Genomic DNA, 21,469 nt, shown 5'->3' on the forward strand with positions numbered 1-21,469 from the left:
GTATTCAGCCACTGTGTTCTCTCTGTTTAGGGCCAAATACCATTCTAGTTTACTCTGTTTTTTTTGTCAATTCTTTCCAATGGGTCGTAATTATCTTTTTGTTTTCTCGTGATTTGGTTGGGTCTAATCGTGTTGCTGTCCTGGGGCTCTGTGGGGTCTGTTTGTATTTGTGAACAGAGTCACAGGACCAGCTTGCTTAGGGGGCTCTTCTCCAGGTTCATTTCTCTGTAGGTGATGGCTTTGTTATGGAAGGTTTGGGAATCACTTCCTTTTAGGTGGTTGTAGAATTGAACGTCTCTCTCTCTCTCTCTCTAGGAGGTTCTGTGAGCACCTGGATGTGTTTCTGTTGGAGTTGCTGCTACCTAACCTGATGTGGAAGGCAGGTCGTACTGCTGCAGCTATCCGTACCTCAGCTCTCAGCTGTCTGCTAGCCCTGCTGCAAGGGGGAGCCATCCCGCCCAGCCAGGTAAACACACACACACACAGGTACCTGCACAAGTGAACACATACATAGAAGCAGAGCTGCCATATCTGTCGGCGCCATCTTACTAGCCTGGTGTATAAACTCTGAGCTTTGGCTAAAAAAGATGTTAGCATTGTCAGAAATGCTACAACAAGGTAGCACATCATTGGTTCTTAATGGACAAAATTTGCACATGAAAACGATAAATTATAAATGTAATCAAAACTGTTGCTCATACAACCTTATTCAGTCTGAAAGGTGGCAAGTCTGATGGTCAATTTATGGATGCTGTAGGCTCGTTCTTATTCGATGCCTAGATATTGAGCTAGGTCGGGGAAAGAGATAGCAATTTTCCCCCTAAAGTTAATGACCCTGTTAAAAGTCCGGTATGCGTTTCTCGGTAATGGCATGACGACTCATGATGAGAGGCCTCCAATCAAGTTGATTTGCAAAGTTTCATCAACATCGGTGTCACATTGGTTTAGATATGATGGTAGGGAGCTTTGAATTTAATCAAACCATACTAATAATTATAAAAATCATTCAGTAACTTTGTCTTAAAAAAAGAGATGATAATATATTATCAAGCTTATCCACAATTTATCTTCCCTGCAAGATGTTTGGTTGATCATTGTGGACATTGACAATATCAGATTTTTTTTTTTAAATACACAATGAACTATACATTTTGCTAATATTTTTGTATCACAACGCAGAAGTGTAATATGTCTCCAGTTTTGTATTATACAGTGCCTTCGGAAAGTAATCAGACCACTTGACGTTTTCCACATTTTGTTACATTACAGCCTTATTAAAAAATGGATTACATAAATAAAAATCCTCAGCAATCTACACACAATACCCCCTAATAACAGAGCGAAAACAGGTTTTAACAAATGTATTAAAAATAAAAAACACCTTATTTACATAAGTATTCAGACCCTTTGCTATGAGTCTCGAAATTGAGCTCAGGTGCATCCTGTTTCCATTGATCATTCTTGAGATGTTTCTACAACTTGGTTGGAGTCCACCTGTGGTAAATTCAATTGATTGGACATGATTTGGAAAGGCACACACCTGTCTATATAAGGTCCCACAGTTGGCAGTGCTGTCAGAGCAAAAACCAAGCCATGGGGTCAAAGGAATTGTCCGTATCAAATGTTATAGGTCACATACACATGGTTAGCAGATGTTAATGCGAGTGTAGAGAAATGCTTGTGCTTCTAGTTCCGACAGTGCAGTAATATCTAACAAGTAATCTAACAATTCCACAACAACTACCTAATACACACAAATCTAAAGGGATGGAATAAGAATATGTACATATAAATATATGGATGAGCGATGACTGAGCGGCATAGGCAAGATGCAATAGATGGTATAGAATACAGGATATACATATGAGATGAGTAATATAAGATATGTAAACTATATTAAAGTGGCATTATTTAAAGTGACTAGTGATCCATTTATTAAAGTGGCCAATGATATCAAGTCTATAGGTAGGCAGCCGCCTCTCTGTGCTAGTGGTGGCTGTTTAACAATCTGATGGCCTTGAGATTGAAAAACAGCTTCTATCTCGGTCCCTGCTTTGATGCACCTGTACTGACCTCGCCTTCTGGATGATAGCGAGGTGAACAGGCAGTGGCTTGGGTAGTTGTTGTCCTTGATGATCTTTTTGGCCTTCCTGTGACATGGGGTGCTGTAGGTATCCTGGAGGGCAGGCAGTCTGCTCCCGGTGATGCGTTGTGCAGACAGCACCACCGTCTGGAGAGCCTTGCGGTTGAGGGCAGAGCAGTTGCCGTACCAGGCGGTGATACAGCCCGACAGGATGCTCTCAATTGTGCATCTGTAAAGGTTTGTGAGGGTTTTAGAAGGCCAGCATCCCGGAGTTGCCTCTTCACTGTTGACATTGAGACTGGTGTTTTGCGGGTACTATTTAATGAAGCTGCCAGTTGAGGACTTGTGAGCCATCTGTTTCTCAGTTGTGCACCGAGGCCTCCCACTCTTCTTTCTATTCTGGTTAGAGCCAGTTTGCGCTGTTCTGTGAAGGGAGTAGTACACAGTGTTGTACTAGATCTTCAGTTTCTTGGCAATTTCTCGCATGGAATAGCCGTCATTTCTCAGAACAAGTATAGACTGATGAGTTTCAGAAGAAAGTTCTTTGTTTCTGGCCATTTTGAGCCTGTAATCGAACCCACAAATGCTGATGCTCCAGATACTCAACTAGTCTAAAGAAGGCCAGTTTTATTGCTTCTTTAATCAGGACTACAGTTTTCAGCTGTGCTAACATAATTGCAAAAGGGTTTTGTAATGATCAATTAGCTTTTTAAAATGATAAACTTGGATTAGCTAACACAACGTGCCATTGGAACACAGGAGTGATGGTTGCTGATAATGGGCCTCTGTACGCCTATGTAGATATTCTATTAAAAATCTGCCATTTCCAGCTACAATAGTCATTCACAACATTAACAATGTCTACACTGCATTTCTGATCAATTGTATGTTATTTTAATGGACAAAAAATGTGTTTTTCTTTATAAAATAAGGACATTTCTAAGTGACCCCAAACTTTTGAACAGTAGTGTAAGTGAGTGCTACGGGGTGAGAAAGACAATCTAAACAGGATTGTGTTGAGGCCCAGATCTGGGGAAGGGTACCAAAATATTTCTGCAGCATTGAAGGTCTCCAAGAACACAGTGGTCTCCATCATTCTTAAATGGAGGAAGTTTTGAACCACCAAGACTCTCCCTAGAGCTGGCCACCTGGCCAAACTGACCTATCAGGGAAGAAGGACCTTGGTTAGGGAGGTGACCAAGAACCTGATGGTCACTCTAGCTCTAGTGTTCCTCTGGGGAGATGGGAGAACCTTCCATGAGGACCTGAGCCCTAGGACTACCTGGCATGATGACTCCTTGCTGTCCCCAGTCCACCTGGCCATGCTGCTGCTCCAGTTTCAACTGTTCTGCCTGCGGCTACGGAACCCTGACCTGTTCACCGGACGTGCTTGTTGCACCCTCGACAATTACTATGATTATTATTATTTGACCATGCTGGTCATTTACGAACATTTTAACATCTTGACCATGTTCTGTTATAATATCCACCCGGCACAGCCAGAAGAGGACTGGCCACCCCTCATAGCCTGGTTCCTCTCTAGGTTTCTTCCTAGGTTTTTGGCCTTTCTCAGGAGTTTTTCCTAGGGAGTTTTTCCCAGCCACCGTGCTTCTTTCACATGCATTGCTTGCTGTTTGGGGTTTTAGGCTGGGTTTCTGTACAGCACTTTGAGATTTCAGCTGATGTACGAAGGGCTATATAAATAAATTTGATTTGATTTGATTTGATGAGGACAACCATCTCTGCAGCGCTCTACCAATCAGGCCTTTATGGTAGAGTGGCCAGATGGAAGCCACTCCTCAGTAAAAGGCACATGACAGCCCACCTGGAGTTTGCCAAAAGGCACCTAAAGACTCTCAGACCATGAGAAACAAGATTCTTTGGTCTGATGAAATCAAGAACTCTTTGGCCTGAATGCCAAGCGTCATGTCTGGAGGAAACCTGGCACCATCCCTACGGTGAAGCATGGTGGCAGCATCATGCTGTGGGGATGTTTTTCAGCAGCAGAGAGTGGGAGACTAGTCAGGAACGAGGCAAAGATGAACGGACCAAAGTACAGAGAGATCCTTGAATGAAACCTGCTCCAGAGAGCTCAGACTTGGGCGAAGGTTCACCTTCCAACAGGACAATGACCCTAAGCACACAGCCAAGACAACGCAGGAGTGGCTTCGGGACACTGAATGTCTCTGAATGTCCTTAAGCCAGATCTCGGACTTGAACCCGATCTAACATCTCTGGAGAGACCTGAAAATAGCTGTGCAGCAACGCTCCCCATCCAACCTGACAGAGCTTGAGAGGATCTGCAGAGAAGAATGGGAGAAACTCTCCAAATACAGGTGTGCCAAGCTTGTAGCGTCATACCCAAGAAGATTAAAGCCTGTAATTGCTGCCAAAGGTGCTTCAACGAAGTACTGAATAAAGGGTCTGAATAATTATGTAAATGTGTTATTTCTGTTTTTTATTTTTTATAAATGAGCAAAAACCTGTTTTTGCTTTGTCATTATGGGGTATTGTGTATAGATTGATGAGGGGAAAAAACTACGTAATCAATTTTAGAATAAGGCTTTACCATAACAAAATGTGGAAAAAGTCAAGGGGTCTGAATACTTTCCGAATGCGCTGTATACACAGAGACATGTACACACCTGTACAGTTAAACACAGAGACACCGGTGCACACAATTGCACAGGTAAGAACTGACTGACTCACACAATACATGCAGATGTGTACACACAGACACAACACAGAGAAGCATACTGTATATTATTTTCCCACATTCTGACCTGTCCTTTCCTGTCTTCAGAAACACTTATTCTGACCTGTCCTCTCCTGTCTTCAGAAACACTCATTCTGACCTGTCCTCTCCTGTCTTCAGAAACACTCATTCTGACCTGTCCTCTCCTGTCTTCAGAAACACTCATTCTAACCTGTCCTCTCCTGTCTTCAGAAACACTTATTCTGACCTGTCCTCTCCTGTCTTCAGAAACACTTATTCTGACCTGTCCTCTCCTGTCTTGACAGGAAACACTTGACACTGAGTACAGAGTAAAGAGGAAAGATGTGGTAGTGCATTTCTCTCTTTAAACCATCGGGAGAGTTCACCTAGTTTAAACCATCGGGAGAGTCCACCTAGTTTAAACCATCGGGAGAGTTCACCTAGTTTAAACCATTGGGAGAGTTCACCTAGTTTAAACCATTGGGAGAGTTCACCTAGTTTAAACCATCGGGAGAGTTCACCTAGTTTAAACCATCGGGAGAGTTCACCTAGTTTAAACCATCGAGAGAGTTCACCTAGTTTAAACCATTGGGAGAGTTCACCTAGTTTAAACCATTGGGAGAGTTCACCTAGTTTAAACCATTGGGAGAGTTCACCTAGTTTAAACCATCGGGAGAGTTCACCTAGTTTAAACCATCGGGAGAGTTCACCTAGTTTAAACCATCGGGAGAGTTCACCTAGTTTAAACCATCGGGAGAGTTCACCTAGTTTAAACCATTGGGAGAGTTCACCTAGTTTAAACCATTGGGAGAGTTCACCTAGTTTAAACCATCGGGAGAGTTCACCTAGTTTAAACCATCGGGAGAGTTCACCTAGTTTAAACCATTGGGAGAGTTCACCTAGTTTAAACCATTGGGAGAGTTCACCTAGTTTAAACCATCGGGAGAGTTCACCTAGTTTAAACCATCGGGAGAGTTCACCTAGTTTAAACCATTGGGAGAGTTCACCTAGTTTAAACCATTGGGAGAGTTCACCTAGTTTAAACCATCGGGAGAGTTCACCTAGTTTAAACCATCGGGAGAGTTCACCTAGTTTAAACCATTGGGAGAGTTCACCTAGTTTAAACCATTGGGAGAGTTCACCTAGTTTAAACCATCGGGAGAGTTCACCTAGTTTAAACCATCGGGAGAGTTCACCTAGTTTAAACCATCGGGAGAGTTCACCTAGTTTAAACCATTGGGAGAGTTCACCTAGTTTAAACCATTGGGAGAGTTCACCTAGTTTAAACCATCGGGAGAGTTCACCTAGTTTAAACCATCGGGAGAGTTCACCTAGTTTAAACCAACGGGAGAGTTCACCTAGTTTAAACCATCGGGAGAGTTCACCTAGTTTAAACCATCGGGAGAGTTCACCTAGTTTAAACCATTGGGAGAGTACACATAGCGCACGCTTCCCTGCTTTGCCCATTTACTTTCAATATAGATGGCCCCACTTCAGCATTTAATGTAATGGACTGTCATCCTCTATCCATCTCTCCCCCCTCTCTTTCCATCTCCATCTTTCTATCCATCTCTCTCTTTCTCCTGCTCTCTTTCTCGCTATCTGATTCCTTTTGTCTGTCCATCTCTCTCTCTCTCTCTCTGTCTCTGTCTCTGTCTCTCTCTCTCTAGAGCAAGGCAGCAGGTGTGTGTGGGTGGGGGGGAGGGTTACATACCTTTGTCCCACTGGAACAATGCTGCCTCTGTCCTGGTTCCATTGTTGTGGGCTGTAACCATCACTTAGACAGGCCCCTGCACCTGCCCTTGGTACTGCGAGTCCAGTCACACACTCAGACATATTTACACCCTCTTGACGGTCTGTGTTTGCCCTTGCATGTGTGGAATGACAGTTTCACAGCCAGCTCAAACACCACTTTGCGTTGCACCACTTTTAAAATTGTGTTTAACAACGGTGAAAACAAACCGTTTGGAGAACACTGGCTGTGTGTGGGTGTGTTCCTTTCCACAGGCAAATCAAACCGGGTTGTTCCAGCCCTTCACTCCTTCCTGTAAAAACAATTTGCTGCTCCATTTACACACCGCCCTATCAGATAGACACTGATGTCATGTTAGATCACTTTATTGTCAAGCCCCTTCTCTCTCTCTGTCGAGCCCTCTCTCTTTGACCCTCACTCACTCGTTCTTTCTATCGCACACACTCACAGTTTTCCTCTTTCCCAGATGAATGATCTGTTAAGAACCTTGATATCAGCTCATGTGATCTCAGACCAGCTCAGGGATGGTTTTGTTCTGTTGTCTACCTGGCCCAGTGTCCGTCTATGAGCTGCTGGAAGTCTGATGCAGCTCTGTCCTGCTGTGCTTTCCCCATCACTCCCACACTCACAGCCTGTCTCATAGTCACCAGGGATGATGAGCAACAGCCATCTCTGTCCAGTTTCTCCTATGTTTAAAGTGTTTGGGAAGTCAATTGGTTATATAACAGGGTCTCCAGTGTCAGAACTGTGCTTTGGATTACTGTGTGTACTAGAGTAATTCACTGTGACTACCTGTGAACATAACATGTATGAAATGTGAGTTCAGCTTTCCTGCTCTTTCGCTGCCAAGTGCCCACACAATATTTGTACAGTAATAGTTGTGTTTTATGTTTGTAATATGGCCTGTATGTTCAGGGCCAGCTCTAGCCTTTTGCGGGCCCTAAGCAAGATTTGGTTGGGGGGCCCCCCAACTCGCAGGCAAAACATTTTAGTGACCCCCCTTTTGACGGTTGAGAGAAGTACATTTCTTGCAATTCTACATGTTGCCATGGGGCAGAGAGAACTGCAATTTTATAACATATATTTTATGCAATTCTACAGAGAGAAATTTGCAGTTTTTCAGCTAATTTCCTACCCATTTTGCCATGGGGTGGAGAGATTTTTACGGTTTTAAAGTAAATTTCCTGCAGTTCTACACATGTTGAAATGAATTATGCCATGTTAACATGATAGTCATTCTCACTCAGATAGGCTAACAAAATCATTGAGGGCCCCCTGGAACTCAGGGCCCATGGGCACGTTCCCTGTGTGCCCAGGCAGGATACGACCATGATTACTACAAGTTTAAATAGCTAGCTAGACTAACTACCAATTAAAACATTGTTCGCTGACATGGATAGTTGAGTGACTGTCAGTGACTGACATAAAGAGAGAAAATGCTGATGCACAACCACATTTTCTGTCTGTTTTTATCTCTGTCTGTAGTTACTGGCCGTAGAGGAGAGGCTGAGCTCCCAGGTGCTGTCTGCTCTAGAGGAAGACTCTCAGCTGTCCAGACTACTGGCCTGTCGCTCTCTGTCCACCCTGCTCAAACTGATAGGACCCAGTCTCCACCCAGATGCCCTGAACAACATCTACCCTGGTACTATACTGGTGTCTCCCTCTGTGTATCCTGTCTTTGTTAGAGCAAACAGGTCTTTCTCTCCTCTCTTCCACACAGTATCCCTATCTCTCATTCACTCTCTTTCATTCTCTCTCCTTCTCTCTCTTTGTTCCTCTCTCATTCCCTCTGTCACTGACACACACACACCTTTTTTCTACATATTTCTAGAATGCATCCATGATTGTTTATGATCCTATAGAAATAGATTTAGTCATTCTAATTTGTTCCTCTCCTGCTCCTGTTTGTGTCTCTCTGTGTGTCTCCTATCTTTGTGTGTCTCTGGGTTCTTTCATAAATGTACTGTGTGTGTGTGTGTGTGTGTGTGCGTCCGTCCTCAGAGGTGCTGAAGCGTCTGGATGATAGCAGTGAGGAGGTGAGGGGCGTGGCCCTCAGGGCTCTGGGCCAATGGCTTGCCTCCCTGGGGAAAGACTACAACTCCCAGCTCTACAGTCAACACCTGGAGGTCCTGTTCCAGCAGCTGCTGCTGCACCTGGATGACCCAGACAGCCGCGTGCAGGACACTGTGCTTGGTGAGACTCACAATCACACATTGGTCCAATCCTAAATCAACCCCTAGACCAGGAAGAGGGGTCATGACAACCCTTAGACCAGGAAGAGGGGTCATGACAACCCTTAGACCAGGAAGAGGGGTCATGACAACCCCTAGACCAGGAAGAGGGGTCATGACAACCCCTAGACCAGGAAGAGGGGCCATGACAACCCTTAGACCAGGAAGAGGGGTCATGACAACCCTTAGACCAGGAAGAGGGATCATGACAACCCTTAGACCAGGAAGAGGGGTCATGACAACCCTTAGACCAGGAAGAGGGGCCATGACAACCCCTAGACCAGGAAGAGGGGTCATGACAACCCCCTAGACCAGGAAGGGGGGTCATGACAACCCTTAGAAGAGGGGCCATGACAACCCCTAGACCAGGAAGAGGGGTCATGATGGAAAAGATGGTATGGAGGAGAAACAGATGAGATTAGAAGACATGAGATGTTGATGAAGAGCACAGATACCATGATGGTGGTGGTGGTGGTGGTGATAGCTAGTGAACATGAAGTGAGTGAATATGGCTTGATGTTGATCAGGTGGGTAGCAGTAGTGCTCATGTTTCACAGGCTCTGTCTCAGTCAGTCAGAGTTTAAAGAGTTGATCCCTACGTCTAACAGCCCCATACACATAACCACATTGCTAGGATATCAGATCCCCCTTTTCCGTCGTATCAAAGGCTATCTATCTACCTTTTCCACTCCATTCATCTTTCACGCTGACCCGTGCGAAGCCCCCCACTCTACACACACACACCACCACTCCCCTCGTCCATCATGGGGCCGGGAGTGGATCCAGAGGCAGAGGAGTGTGTGTGATTGACACTCCGTCATCACCCCTGAAAAGCTACACACAACTTCCCTTCTGGATGACAGTGAGAATATAAGCGAAGGTCCTGTTCATGATTTACATCCCAACCACTGAACATCCTGTGGTCAAGGTTACTGATATGATACCCCGACACACAGCCAGAACACAGGATATGAACTCTGATAACTGTTTCAAACTGAGTGGAATCCACAGTATGGTGGCTGTTGCAGCTCTGTCCGGGGTTGTCACAAACTGTTCCCTACATAGTCAACTACTTGGCCCTGGTCAAAAGTAGTGCACTATAAAGGGAATAGGGTGCCATTTGGGATACAGACCATTGATGTTCTTTTCCATCCATATGAAGATGGGAGAATATGGTTGAATCATCAGCGTTCACCAGCCGTTTGTCACAGATAATCAAGGAGAACCCTCCATGAGAAGCAGAGTGAAACTCCAGCAGTGTTCTCAGCTAAGGCCCCAGATCCACACTACAGGAAACACACTCAGACCTTCTGCCAATAAATAACACACACACGTATGCACATTGCACACACACACACAAAGACAGATACTCATGCACACATGTACACACACACAAGTAGCCATGAAACCACAGAACCGTCAAACCCTGTCGGAAAACACCAGGCATGAGAGGAGGAAGAGACAGGGAGGAAAGGGGTGAAAGAGGGATGAGGGAGAGATGAAAGAGAGGGGATAACATGGGATGGCTGTGTGGAAAGATGAGGGAGAGGGGTCTCCATGTGGTTGTGATTAAGGGGTTGTTCTCCTGGGTAGAGGGGGGGCTGGAGGCTCACATTAGCCCACTAAGGGCTGCCTATCCTGGGTGTGATGGTACAGGGAGTGGGTGTAGAGGGTTGGGGTTGATAACAGGTTTTGGGGTCAATTCCATGTCAATTCAGTCAGTTCAAGGGGTGAGTTCAAATTCCAATTTCAGAGTCCCTCAGAAAATGCTTCCTGAATTGACTGAGTTGAAATGGAATTGACCCCAACCCTGGTCAACTGATACAGCCAGTAGGAAGGGAGGATAGCTGTGCGTCTGTGTGTGTGATATTCATGCACACATGCGCTGCTCTGCTGTAAACGTGTGTGTGTGTGTGTGTGTGTGTGTGTGTGTGTGTGTGTGTGTGTGTGTGTGTGTGTGTGTGTGTGTGTGTGTGTGTGTGTGTGTGTGTGTGTGTGTGTGTGTGTGTGTGTGTGTGTGTGAGAATGAGCTCACCCAGTGCTGACTGATAGCTGTGTCGTACCCATAACCACAATCCACCCCACAAATCTGGAGACATTCTTTGTCTCATGTCTGTGTTTGAAGCTTTTTTCTCCTCCTTCATCTCTCTCTTTCTTCTTTTCTTTACCGCTTCTATTATTTTATTCTTGATCCCATTCTTATATGGTTCTTGAATTTCAAAGTCACATCTCCCAAGAGCTTGATGTCTGCTGCTCCTCTGACAGTATGATGGACAGTACTGCCACTCCTCCCTCTATCCCCCTCTCTCATCCCTCTTTCCCTCTTCCCATAATTCCTTCCTCCCATAATCCCACAGCCCTGGCAGCGCGGCTGCTGCTCCCTGCTCCACACACACACACACCCCCCATGGTTGGCACACACATTCAGGGGAATCACCGGATCTCCTCTCATCACAAGTCATCATTGTTCTCCTTTGTTCAAAAGAGCTCAGAGAAAGAAAAAAACTATTTATACACACTAGTCGCAAAAATCCCCCTTGGTCACCACTTGAGGAACAAAGGATTCCGATGGGTATGGAATGATGACTTGACGTGAACTAACTCATCCCAACTGACAGGAGTATCAACACTGTACAGCTTCAGTTACGCCATGTGGTTTCCTCAACACTTACTGTTGGCACTACTTCAAGTAATTCCATAGCATCTTTATTATCATTAAACACCAGTGGTATCTGTCCTGTTGGAGTGGCTGTCACTGTGGTGCAACACCGCCATCTGGTGGTGAAAGGGAAGTTTTTTGTTGTTGTATGGACTATTCACTTTTTTTCACCTTTATTTAACCGGGTAGGCCAGTTGAGAACAAGTTCTCATTTACAACTGCGACCTGGCCAAGATAAAGCAAAGCAGTGCAACAAAAACAACAACACAGAGTTACACATGGAATAAACAAGTGTACAGTCAATAACACAATAGAAAAATCTATGTACAGTGTGTGCAAATGTAGAAGAGTAGGGCGGTAAGGCAATAAATAGGCCATAGAGGCAAAATAATTACAATTTAGCATTAACACCAGAGTGATAGATGTACAGATGATGATGTGCAAGTAGAGATACCGGGGTGCCAGAGGGTAAGTAATAATATGGGGATAAGGTAGTTGGGTGGGCTATTTACAGATTGGCTGTGTACAGGTACAGTGATCGGTAAGCAGCGCTGACAGCTGGTGCTTAAAGTTAGTGAGGGAGATATGAGTCTCCAGCTTCAGTGATTTTTGCAATTCGTTCCAGTCATTGGCAGCAGAGAACTGGAAGGAAGGGCGGCCAAAGGAGGTGTTGGCTTTGGGGATGACCAGTGAAATATACCTGCTGGAGCGCGTGCTATGGGTGGGTGCTGCTATGGTGACCAGTGAGCTGAGATAAGGCAGGGCTTTACCTAGCAAATACTTATAGATGACCTGGAGCCAGTGGGTTTGGCGACATATGTAGTGAGTACCAGCCAACGAGAGCATGCAGGTCGCAGTGGTGGGTAGTATATGGGGATTTGGTGACAAAACCGATGGCACTGTGATAGACTACATCCAGTTTGCTGAGTAGAGTGTTGGAGGCTATTTTGTAAATGACATCGCCGAAGTCAAGGATCGGTAGGATAGTCAGTTTTACGAGGGTATGTTTGACAGCATGAGTGAAGGATGCTTTGTTGAGAAATAGGAAGCCGATTCTAGATTTAATTTTGGATTGGAGATGCTTGATGTGAATCTGGAAGGAGAGTTTACAGTCTAACCAGACACCTAGGTATTTGTAGTTGTCCACATATTCTAAGTCAGAACCGTCCAGAGTAGTGATGCTAGTCAGGCGGGAGGGTGCGCGCAGCAATCGGTTGAAGAGCATGCACTTAGTTTTACTAGCATTTAAAAGCAGTTGGAGGCCATTTAAAAGCAGTTGGAAGCCACGGAAGGAGAGTTGTATGGCATTGAAGCTCGTCTGAAGGGTTGTTAACACAGTGTCCAAAGAAGGGCCAGATGTATACAGAATGGTGTTGTCTGCGTAGAGGTGGATCAGAGAATCACCAGCAGCAAGAGTGACATCATTGATATATACAGAGAAGAGAGTCGGCCCGAGAATTGAACCCTGTGGCACCCCCATAGAGACTACCAGAGGCCCGGACAACAGGCCATCCAATTTGACACATTGAACTCTATCAGAGAAGTAGTTGGTGAACCAGGCGAGGCAATCATTTGAGAAGCCAAGGCTATTGAGTCTGCTGATAAGAATACAGTGATTGACAGAGTCGAAAGCCTTGGCCAGGTCGATGAAGACGGCTGAACAGTACTGTCATTTATCGATGGCGGTTATGATATCGTTTAGGACCTTGAGCGTGGCTGAGGTGCACCCACGACCAGCTCGGAAACCAGATTGCATATTGGAGAAGGTACAGTGAGATTCGAAATGGTCGATGATCTGTTTGTTAACTTGGCTTTCGAAGATTTTAGACAGGCAGGGCAGGATGGATATGTCTATAACAGTTTGGGTCTAGAATGTCACCCCGTTTGAAGAGGGGGGATGACCGCGGCAGCTTTCCAATCTTTGTGGATCTCAGACGATACGAAAGAGAGGTTAAATAGGCTAGTAATAGGGGATGCAACAATTTCGGCGGATCATTTTAGAAAGAGAGGGTCCAGATTGTCTAGCCCAGCTGATTTGTAGGGATACAGATATTGCAGCTCTTTCAGAACATCAGCTGTCTGGATTTGGGTGAAGGAGAAGGGGGGGGGGGGCTTGGACAAGTTGCTGCAGGGGGTGCTGAGATCTTGGCCGGGTTAGGGGTAGCCAGGTGGAAAGCATGGCCAGTTGTATAAAAATGCTTATTGAAACTATCGATTATCATAGATTTATCTGTGGTGACAGTGTTTCCTATCCTCAGTGCAGTGGGCAGCTGGAAGGAGGTGCTCTAATTCTCCATGGACTTTACAGTGTCCCAAAACTTTTTAGAATTAGTGCTACAGGATGCAAATTTCTGTTTGAAAAAGCTAGCCTTAGCTTTCCTAACTGACGGAGTATATTGGTTCCTGACTTCCCTGAAACGTTGCATATCACGGGGGCTATTCGATGCTAATGCAGAATGCCACAGGATGTTTTTGTGCTGGTCAAGCTCAGTCAAATCTGGGGTGAACCAAGGGCTGTATCTGTTCTTAGTTTTACATTTTTTGAATGGGGTATGCTTATTTAAGATGGTGAGGAAATTACTTTTAACAAGCGTCCCACCTACTCAACAGCCAGTGGAATCCCGTGGTGCGATTTTCAAATACCTTAGAAATGCTATTACTTCAATTTCTCAAACATATGACTATTTTACACCATTTTAAAGACATTTACATTTACATTTTAGTCATTTAGCAGACGCTCTTATCCAGAGCGACTTACAGTAGTGAATGCATAAAGACAAGACTCTCGTTAATCTAACCACACTGTCCGATTTCAAAAAGGCTTTACAACGAAAGCAAAACATTAGATTATGTCAGCAGAGTACCCAGCCAGAAATAATCAGACACCCATTTTTCAAGCTAGCATATAATGTCACAAAAACCAAAACCACAGCTAAATGCAGCACTAACCTTTGATGATCTTCATCAGATGACACACCTAGGACATTATGTTACACAATACATGCATGTTTTGTTCAATCAAGTTCATATTTATATCAAAAACCAGCTTTTTACATTAGCATGTGACGTTCAGAAAAAGCCTGAACGTCTGACTGCTACGTCATCTTGGAAAGTTATGATACATCATGGCCTGCAAACAAGGATATTTACCATTGCTGGAATTCAGATTATGCTGCTAGTGTTGCTATATGATAGGCTTTTACAGTACAGGTGTATTGATGTGACCTAAGCTTGTAATACATCAAATGTTACCTTTATCTCTGTGAAAGCAGTCAAAGTAAAGCAGTTGTAGTCATAGTCCAAGGTGTGGCTGAGTATTATCACTACTGTCAGATGAAGAGGCAGCAGTCAGAGAACAGACAGAAGAGAGAACTGAGAAGAATAAAAGGGGCACAGAAGGAATGTTGTCTGTAGAGGCCTTTCTACCCATCTGTGAGAGGCCGTTATCATTGTGACTAAAAGAGACGATTCCAGACAGCCACACATTCTATACATTCAGGTGAGTAGAGAGAGATTATTATTTTTATTGCTTTACGACTATTGTTAGTCTGTTATCATCCTATCTTATTCCACCATCTTTGTTATATGTTTACTTTGACAATGTAGCTAAGTTTATTGAATTGAATTGAGAGAATGATTGATAGGTGTGAATGATTTAGAGTCCCATGACTTCCTGAACACTAGGAAACAATGAGTTGTGCTGTTCAGAAGTGTCAATAGCTCTACATTTATAGTGACAACTTTTACAGTAAGGGCTAAATCCAAATTTAGGATTTGTTTGGAAACAATTATTACACACATGTATTTCAAGTTCAGATTCAGCCGTAAACAAAGCTATCAAGAGCTGACTCATTCCAGGAAGTCCTAATGTTTTTTGGGTTATTATGTTCCAGAAATGGCGTCCTCCAGACTCTTGTCTGATCAGATCCAGGCTCTATCTGTCTGACTGTGTTCGCTTAGCCCGTCACCACTCCATGCGGACACAATTTCTGCATGGCCTATATCAGTGGACACTGAAATACCACTGAACAGTGCCAGTGTCCAATGTGTAAAGAGACATTCTAAAGGAGACAGCTATAATTCAACAAAACACTCAGAGATGTTGCTGATCATTTTAAGCGAGTGCGAGACAGAGATGCCGAGCCTGGAGAAGTGTCCTGTGATGTCTGCACTGGGACGAACCTCAAGGCCTGATTACCGACAACGATGAGACTGCCTATTGGGAGGTCAGAGACCTGGCCGTGTGGTGCCAGGACAACAACCTCTTTCTCAACATGATCAAGACAAAGGAGATGATTGTGGACTACAGGAAAAAGAGGACCGAGCACTCCCCCATTTTCATCGATGGGGCTGTAGTGGAGCAGGTTGAGAGCTTCAAGTTCCTTGGTGTCCACATCACCAACAAACTAACATGGTCCAACCACACCAAGACAATCGTGAAGTGGGCACGACAAAACCTGTTCCCCCTCAGGAGACTGAAAAGATTTGGCATGGGTCCTGAGATCCTCAAAAGGTTCTACAGCTGCACCATTGAGAGCATCCTGACGGGTTGCATCACTGCCTGGTATGGCAACTGCTCGGCCTTCGACCGCAAGGCACCACAGAGGGTAGTGCGTACGGCCCAGTACATCACTGGGGCCAAGCTTCCTGCCATCCAGGACCTCTATACCAGGCGGTGTCAGAGGAAGGCCCTAAAAATGGTAAAAGACTCCAGCCACCGTAGTCATAGACTGTTCTCTCTGCACAGCAAGCGGTACCGGAGCACCAAGTCTAGGTCCAAGAGACTTCTACCCCCAAGCCCACCCTCCCCCCAAACACTGTAGAGCTCAGAAAGAGAGATGGAAAGAGAGAGGACCTGCACACTGTCTGCTATCACATCAGTAGTGTATTCCATTGAGAGAAGCCAGGCTGAGCTCATTGCAGTGGTTGAAGAGAAGCAGAAAGCAACTAAGAGATGGGCTGAAGGGCTCATTAAAGAGCTAGAGCAGGAAAACACTGAGCTAAAACACCCTGAGGACCACCAGCTTCCCATCCCTCTGCACCATTCCACACACCAGGGACTGGTCTGAGATCAGTGTTCACCGTGACCTGTGTGTGGGGATCATGATGAGAGCTCTTTTTAAGCTATCAGAGACTTCACGAAAACTTTTCTGAACTTGAGAATTTCAAAATGGAGATTAATGAATTGAAGTTTATGTTGAAGAGAATTCAGCGGTGGTCAGTGGATGTGACTTTAGATTCTGATACTGCATGACAATAGCTTATCCTGTCTGAGGAGTGAAACATGGAGACAAAAGAATCTCCCGGACAATCCCAAAAGGTTAACTAACCATGGGTCTGTGTTGGGACACCAGAGCTTCTCAGGGAAATTCTACTATGAGGTGCAGGTAAAGCGACTTGACTGAAAAAACTCTGCATTCTTCAACCCCGGTGGTAATATCGATTGTGATAACTCTGCTCCATTGGACATCTCCCTTGTCAATCACTCAGACTGAGAACGGTATTGTGTACAAAAGTAACAACTACAGAAATGTTGCCAAAGATTACTATTAAAATCAATGTATCGTTGCAAATATTCTCTGGTGGTTGCTTCACTGTCAGTCCTCATAAATACAATTGCATTGAATCAAATTATTCATTTCCAATGAATGATTGCAGCTAGTGATAATAATCCACCCCAATATCTTGACTTTGTTATTGTGTGGAGTTCCTTTGTGTGGAGTTCCTCTAGGTTTTGTGTGTGTGTGTGTGTGTGTGTGTGTGTGTGTGTGTGTGTGTGTGTGTGTGTGTGTGTGTGTGTGTGTGTGTGTGTGTGTGTGTGAGAGAGTTTACTGTCACTTATTTGTGTGTGTCCATTTACACTTAACCCCTGACTGTCTCATGTCTGTCTGTGTGTCCAGAGGTCCTGAAGACCGGCAGTGGCGTCCACCCAGCCCTCCTTAAGCAGGAAGTGGAAGCCGTGAGGGACAAACAGCGCACCCCTGTCTACTGTGACCAACTGCTCCAGCACATCCACTCTCAACGCAAGGATACGGTGTAGAGATGCATACTATTGGAAAGATCTACTGATGTGACAATACTGGTCAAATTAAGATCCTATATCTGTATATAATCTAGACATCATATATATTATATTTCTATGGCATACCAAGAAAAACAAACCTGGAACTGCACCTTTCACAAATGGTCATGTCCAGCTGTCACTAAGAGAGTGATACAATGATATGGGCATCCCGAGATACGACTTGACACATTGTATCTATGTATCTAACAGCACTAAGGCAGGTATCTATTTGTTGTACCCTGTACAACTGCTTAGGTTCTCTTAGAGCTCAAAACTGTTACCCTTTCCTTTTTCAAATCTTCCCCAGAACACATGGTTGTACTCTGATTTTGTTTGTTCATTACTATGCTTTTTAATTGGTTCCTCAAAAAGTGTGTGCATTTATTGAACTCTTATCAGAAAATATTTTATATGTTGATTGTTGACATTTCATTCTGTTGTGCCTTGATTTCTAGACTGAATTGACTGTTTATCTTTGAGAAATATAATACATTTTCACTAAGTGCACCGTGGTTTGCTTTCTTTTGTGATGTGTGGTCACACTAGTGTTCCAAATAGCATACAGGGGAAGGGGCATTCAAATTGTCATGCAGGGTATTGTGGTGTATGGGTTCTAAAAACCTTTTATTTGTGACATATACTCAGTGGCCAGTTTATTAGGTACACCCATCTAGTACCGACACCTCTTTGCTTATAGAACAGCCTGAATTCTTTAGGGCATGGAAATGTTGCTCAATTGGTATCAAGGGACCTAACATGTGCCAGGAAAACATTCCCCACACCATTACACTACCCACACCATTACACCACCCACACCATTACACCACCGCCACCAGCCTGTACCGTTGACACCAGGCAGGGTGGGGCCATGGACTCATGCTGCTTACGCCAAATCCTGACTGCTATCAGCAGGAAGCAACAGGAACTGGGATTTGTCGGACCAGGCAATATTTTTCCACTCCTCAATTGTCCAGTGTTGATGATCACGTCCCCACTGGAGCCACTTCTTCATGTTTTTAGCTGATAGGAGTGGAACCCGGTGGTGTTGTCTGCTGCAGTAGCCCATCAGTGACAAGGACTGACAAGTTGTGTGTTCTGAAATGCCGTTCTGCACACCACTGTTGTACTGCGCCGTTATTTGCCTGTTTGTGGCCCGCCTGTTAGCTTGCACGATTCTTGCCATTCTCTTTCGAACTCTCAACAACGAGCGTTTTTTTCCTTCAGGACTGCCGCTGACTAGATGTATTTTTGTTTGTCGCACCATTCTCCGGTAAACCCTAGACTGTCATCCCAGGAGGCCGGACGTTTCTGAGATGCTAGAACTGGCGTGCCTGGCACCGACGGTCATACCACGCTCAACGTCACTTGTTTTGCCCATTCTAAAGTTCAATCAAACAGTAACTGAATGCCTCAATGCCTGTCTGCCTGATTTATATACAGTGGCAAATTTATCATGTAAATCTTGGTGGTGCAAAAAAAAAAAAAAAAAGAAGTGATGCATTCCAGCAAAGCCATTACACATACAACACTAAACAATACATTAATTGCACTATAACAGTGACAAACGGTGCCCACAAACTGTTAGGGCCTAAATAAAGCTGTCCCAACAGCAGTCCCAACATCTTACCACTGCTACATCTGGCTATCAGCAGCATGGAGTGAATCTTTACCACTGTTACATCTGGCTATCAGCGGAGCCTTGTCTGGCAGTGAAACTGTTCATTCAGCCTCATTTACTGCCTTTAAAAAAATATATATTCATAGCTGATATGGCTGACTTGCTTAAACAAATGGGGTTTCTACTGACAATTGAGATGTACAAACTATGGCATAAGGGGACGACAAGCAGATAAGAGGCAATCCGTAATTTCGATTAAGACATTAGTGAGCGAGCGACGACAGACGTAGGCAATATAACTATTTGTTTAGCACTTTTGAAATGTACAGCGACAGAATTCAGAACATGGGCTGTTCTTACAGTGTATTCCCTGTACAACAAGTCAGAACCGTAGGATAAATAAAGGGGGCATATAAATAGACAATGAAAGCTCTTACAATATTCAATGATTACATTTTTCAAAAACAGGTTATAGGCTACATGTGCATCACCAAGTTAGAACTGTAGGCGAAAATAAGAGGTGAAAATAGACCAAATCATTGAACGCCGTTTGGGTCTTTGTGTGTCAAAAAAAATACACGTCATATAACACTATTTGACGCATTAAATTAGCTTTTAATTTGACACGTCAAATAACACAATTCTATTATAGAATGTTGTGTGTGCTGAATTTGCACGTGCGGCCACAAACGATGTGTTTACAGTCGTGGCCAAAAGTTTTGAGAATGAAACAAATATTCATTTCCACAAAGTTTGCTGCTTCAGTGTCTTTAGATATTTTTGTCAGATGTTATTATGGAATACTGAAGTATAATTACAAGCATTTCATAAGTGTCAAAGGCTTTTATTGACAATTACATGAAGTTGATGGAAAGAGTCGATATTTGCAGTGTTGACCCTTCTTTTTCAAGTCCTCTGCAATCTGCCCTGGCATGCTGTCAATTAACTTCTGGGCCACATCCTGACTGATGGCGGCCCATTCTTGCATAATCAATGCTTGGAGTTTGTCAGAATTTGTGGGTTTTTGTTTGTCCACCCGCCTCCTGAGGATTGACCATAAGTTCTCAATGGGATTAAGGTCTGGGGAGTTTCCTGGCCATGGACCCAAAATATCGATGTTTTGTTCCAAGCCACTTAGTTATCACTTTTGCCTTATGGCAAGGTGCTCCATCATGCTGGAAAAGGCATTGTTCATCACCAAACTGTTCCTGGATGGTTGGGAGAAGTTGCTCTTGGAGGATGTGTTGGTACCATTCTTTATTCATGGCTGTATTCTTAGGCAAAATTGTGAGTGAGCCTACTCCCTTGGCTGAGAAGCAACCCCACACATGAATGGTCTCAGGATGCTTTACTGTTGGCATGACACAGGACTGATGGTAGCGCTCACCTTGTCTTCTCCGGAAAAGCTTTTTTCCGGATGCCCCAAACAATCGGAGAGGAGATTCATCAGAGAAAATGACTTTACCCCAGTCCTCAGCAGTCCAATCCCTGTACCTTTTGCAGAATATCAGTCTGTCCTGATGTTTTTCCTGGAGAGAAGTGGCTTCTTTGCTGCCCTTCTTGACACCAGGCCATCCTCCAAAAGTCTTCGACTCACTGTGCGTGCAGATTAACTCACACCTGCCTGCTACCATTCCTGAGCAAGCTCTGTACTGGTGGTGCCCCGATCCCGCAGCTGAATCAACTTTAGGAGACGGTCCTGGCGCTTGCTGGACTTTCTTGGGCACCCTGAAGCCTTCTTCACAACAATTGAACAGCTCTCCTTGAAGTTCTTGATGATCAGATAAATGCTTGATTTAGGTGCAATCTTACTGGCAGCAATATCCTTGCCTGTGAAGCCCTTTTTGTGCAAAGCAATGATGACGGCACGTGTTTCCTTGCAGGTAACCATGGTTGACAGAGAAAGAACAATGATTCCAAGCACCACCCTCCTTTTGAAGCTTCCAGTCTGTTATTCAAACTCAATCAGCATGACAGAGTGATCTCCAGCCTTGTCCTCGTCAACACTCATACCTGTGTTAACGAGAGAATCACTGACGTGATGTCAGTTGGTCCTTTTGTGGCAGTGGAAATGTTTTTGGGGGATTCAGTTCATTTGCATGGCAAAGAGGGACTTTGCAATTAATTGCAATTCACCTGATCACGCTTCATAACATTCTGGAGTATATGCAAATTGCCATCATACAAGCTGAGGCAGCAGACTTTGTGAAAATTAATATTTGTGTCATTCTCAACTTTTGGACACGACTGTACAATACTGCTTTGGTGAAAATAGACCAAATTATTAGGTTGAGGCACATGGGCTACTAACAGCTTGCTACACAACATACACTTAGTATTACGTT

The 21,469-nt window shown here is 44.3% G+C and overlaps 1 protein-coding gene across 1 annotated transcript in view; it reads left to right on the forward strand.

The window, feature by feature from the left end:
- LOC115171770 (dynein assembly factor 5, axonemal) overlaps window positions 1–18,011 on the forward strand; it is a 65,693-nt gene extending 47,682 nt beyond the window's left edge. The window contains exons 10-13 of the mRNA XM_029728893.1: window positions 316–466; window positions 8,038–8,194; window positions 8,554–8,745; window positions 17,343–18,011. Coding sequence (XP_029584753.1) covers window positions 316–466; window positions 8,038–8,194; window positions 8,554–8,745; window positions 17,343–17,482 — 640 coding nt within the window. The 3' untranslated portion in view covers window positions 17,483–18,011. The remainder of the gene's footprint in view (window positions 1–315; window positions 467–8,037; window positions 8,195–8,553; window positions 8,746–17,342) is intronic.
- The last annotated feature ends 3,458 nt before the right edge of the window (window positions 18,012–21,469 follow it).

This window comes from Salmo trutta, chromosome 32 (assembly GCF_901001165.1).
Source record: "Salmo trutta chromosome 32, fSalTru1.1, whole genome shotgun sequence".
In the NCBI taxonomy this organism is placed as follows: domain Eukaryota; kingdom Metazoa; phylum Chordata; class Actinopteri; order Salmoniformes; family Salmonidae; genus Salmo; species Salmo trutta.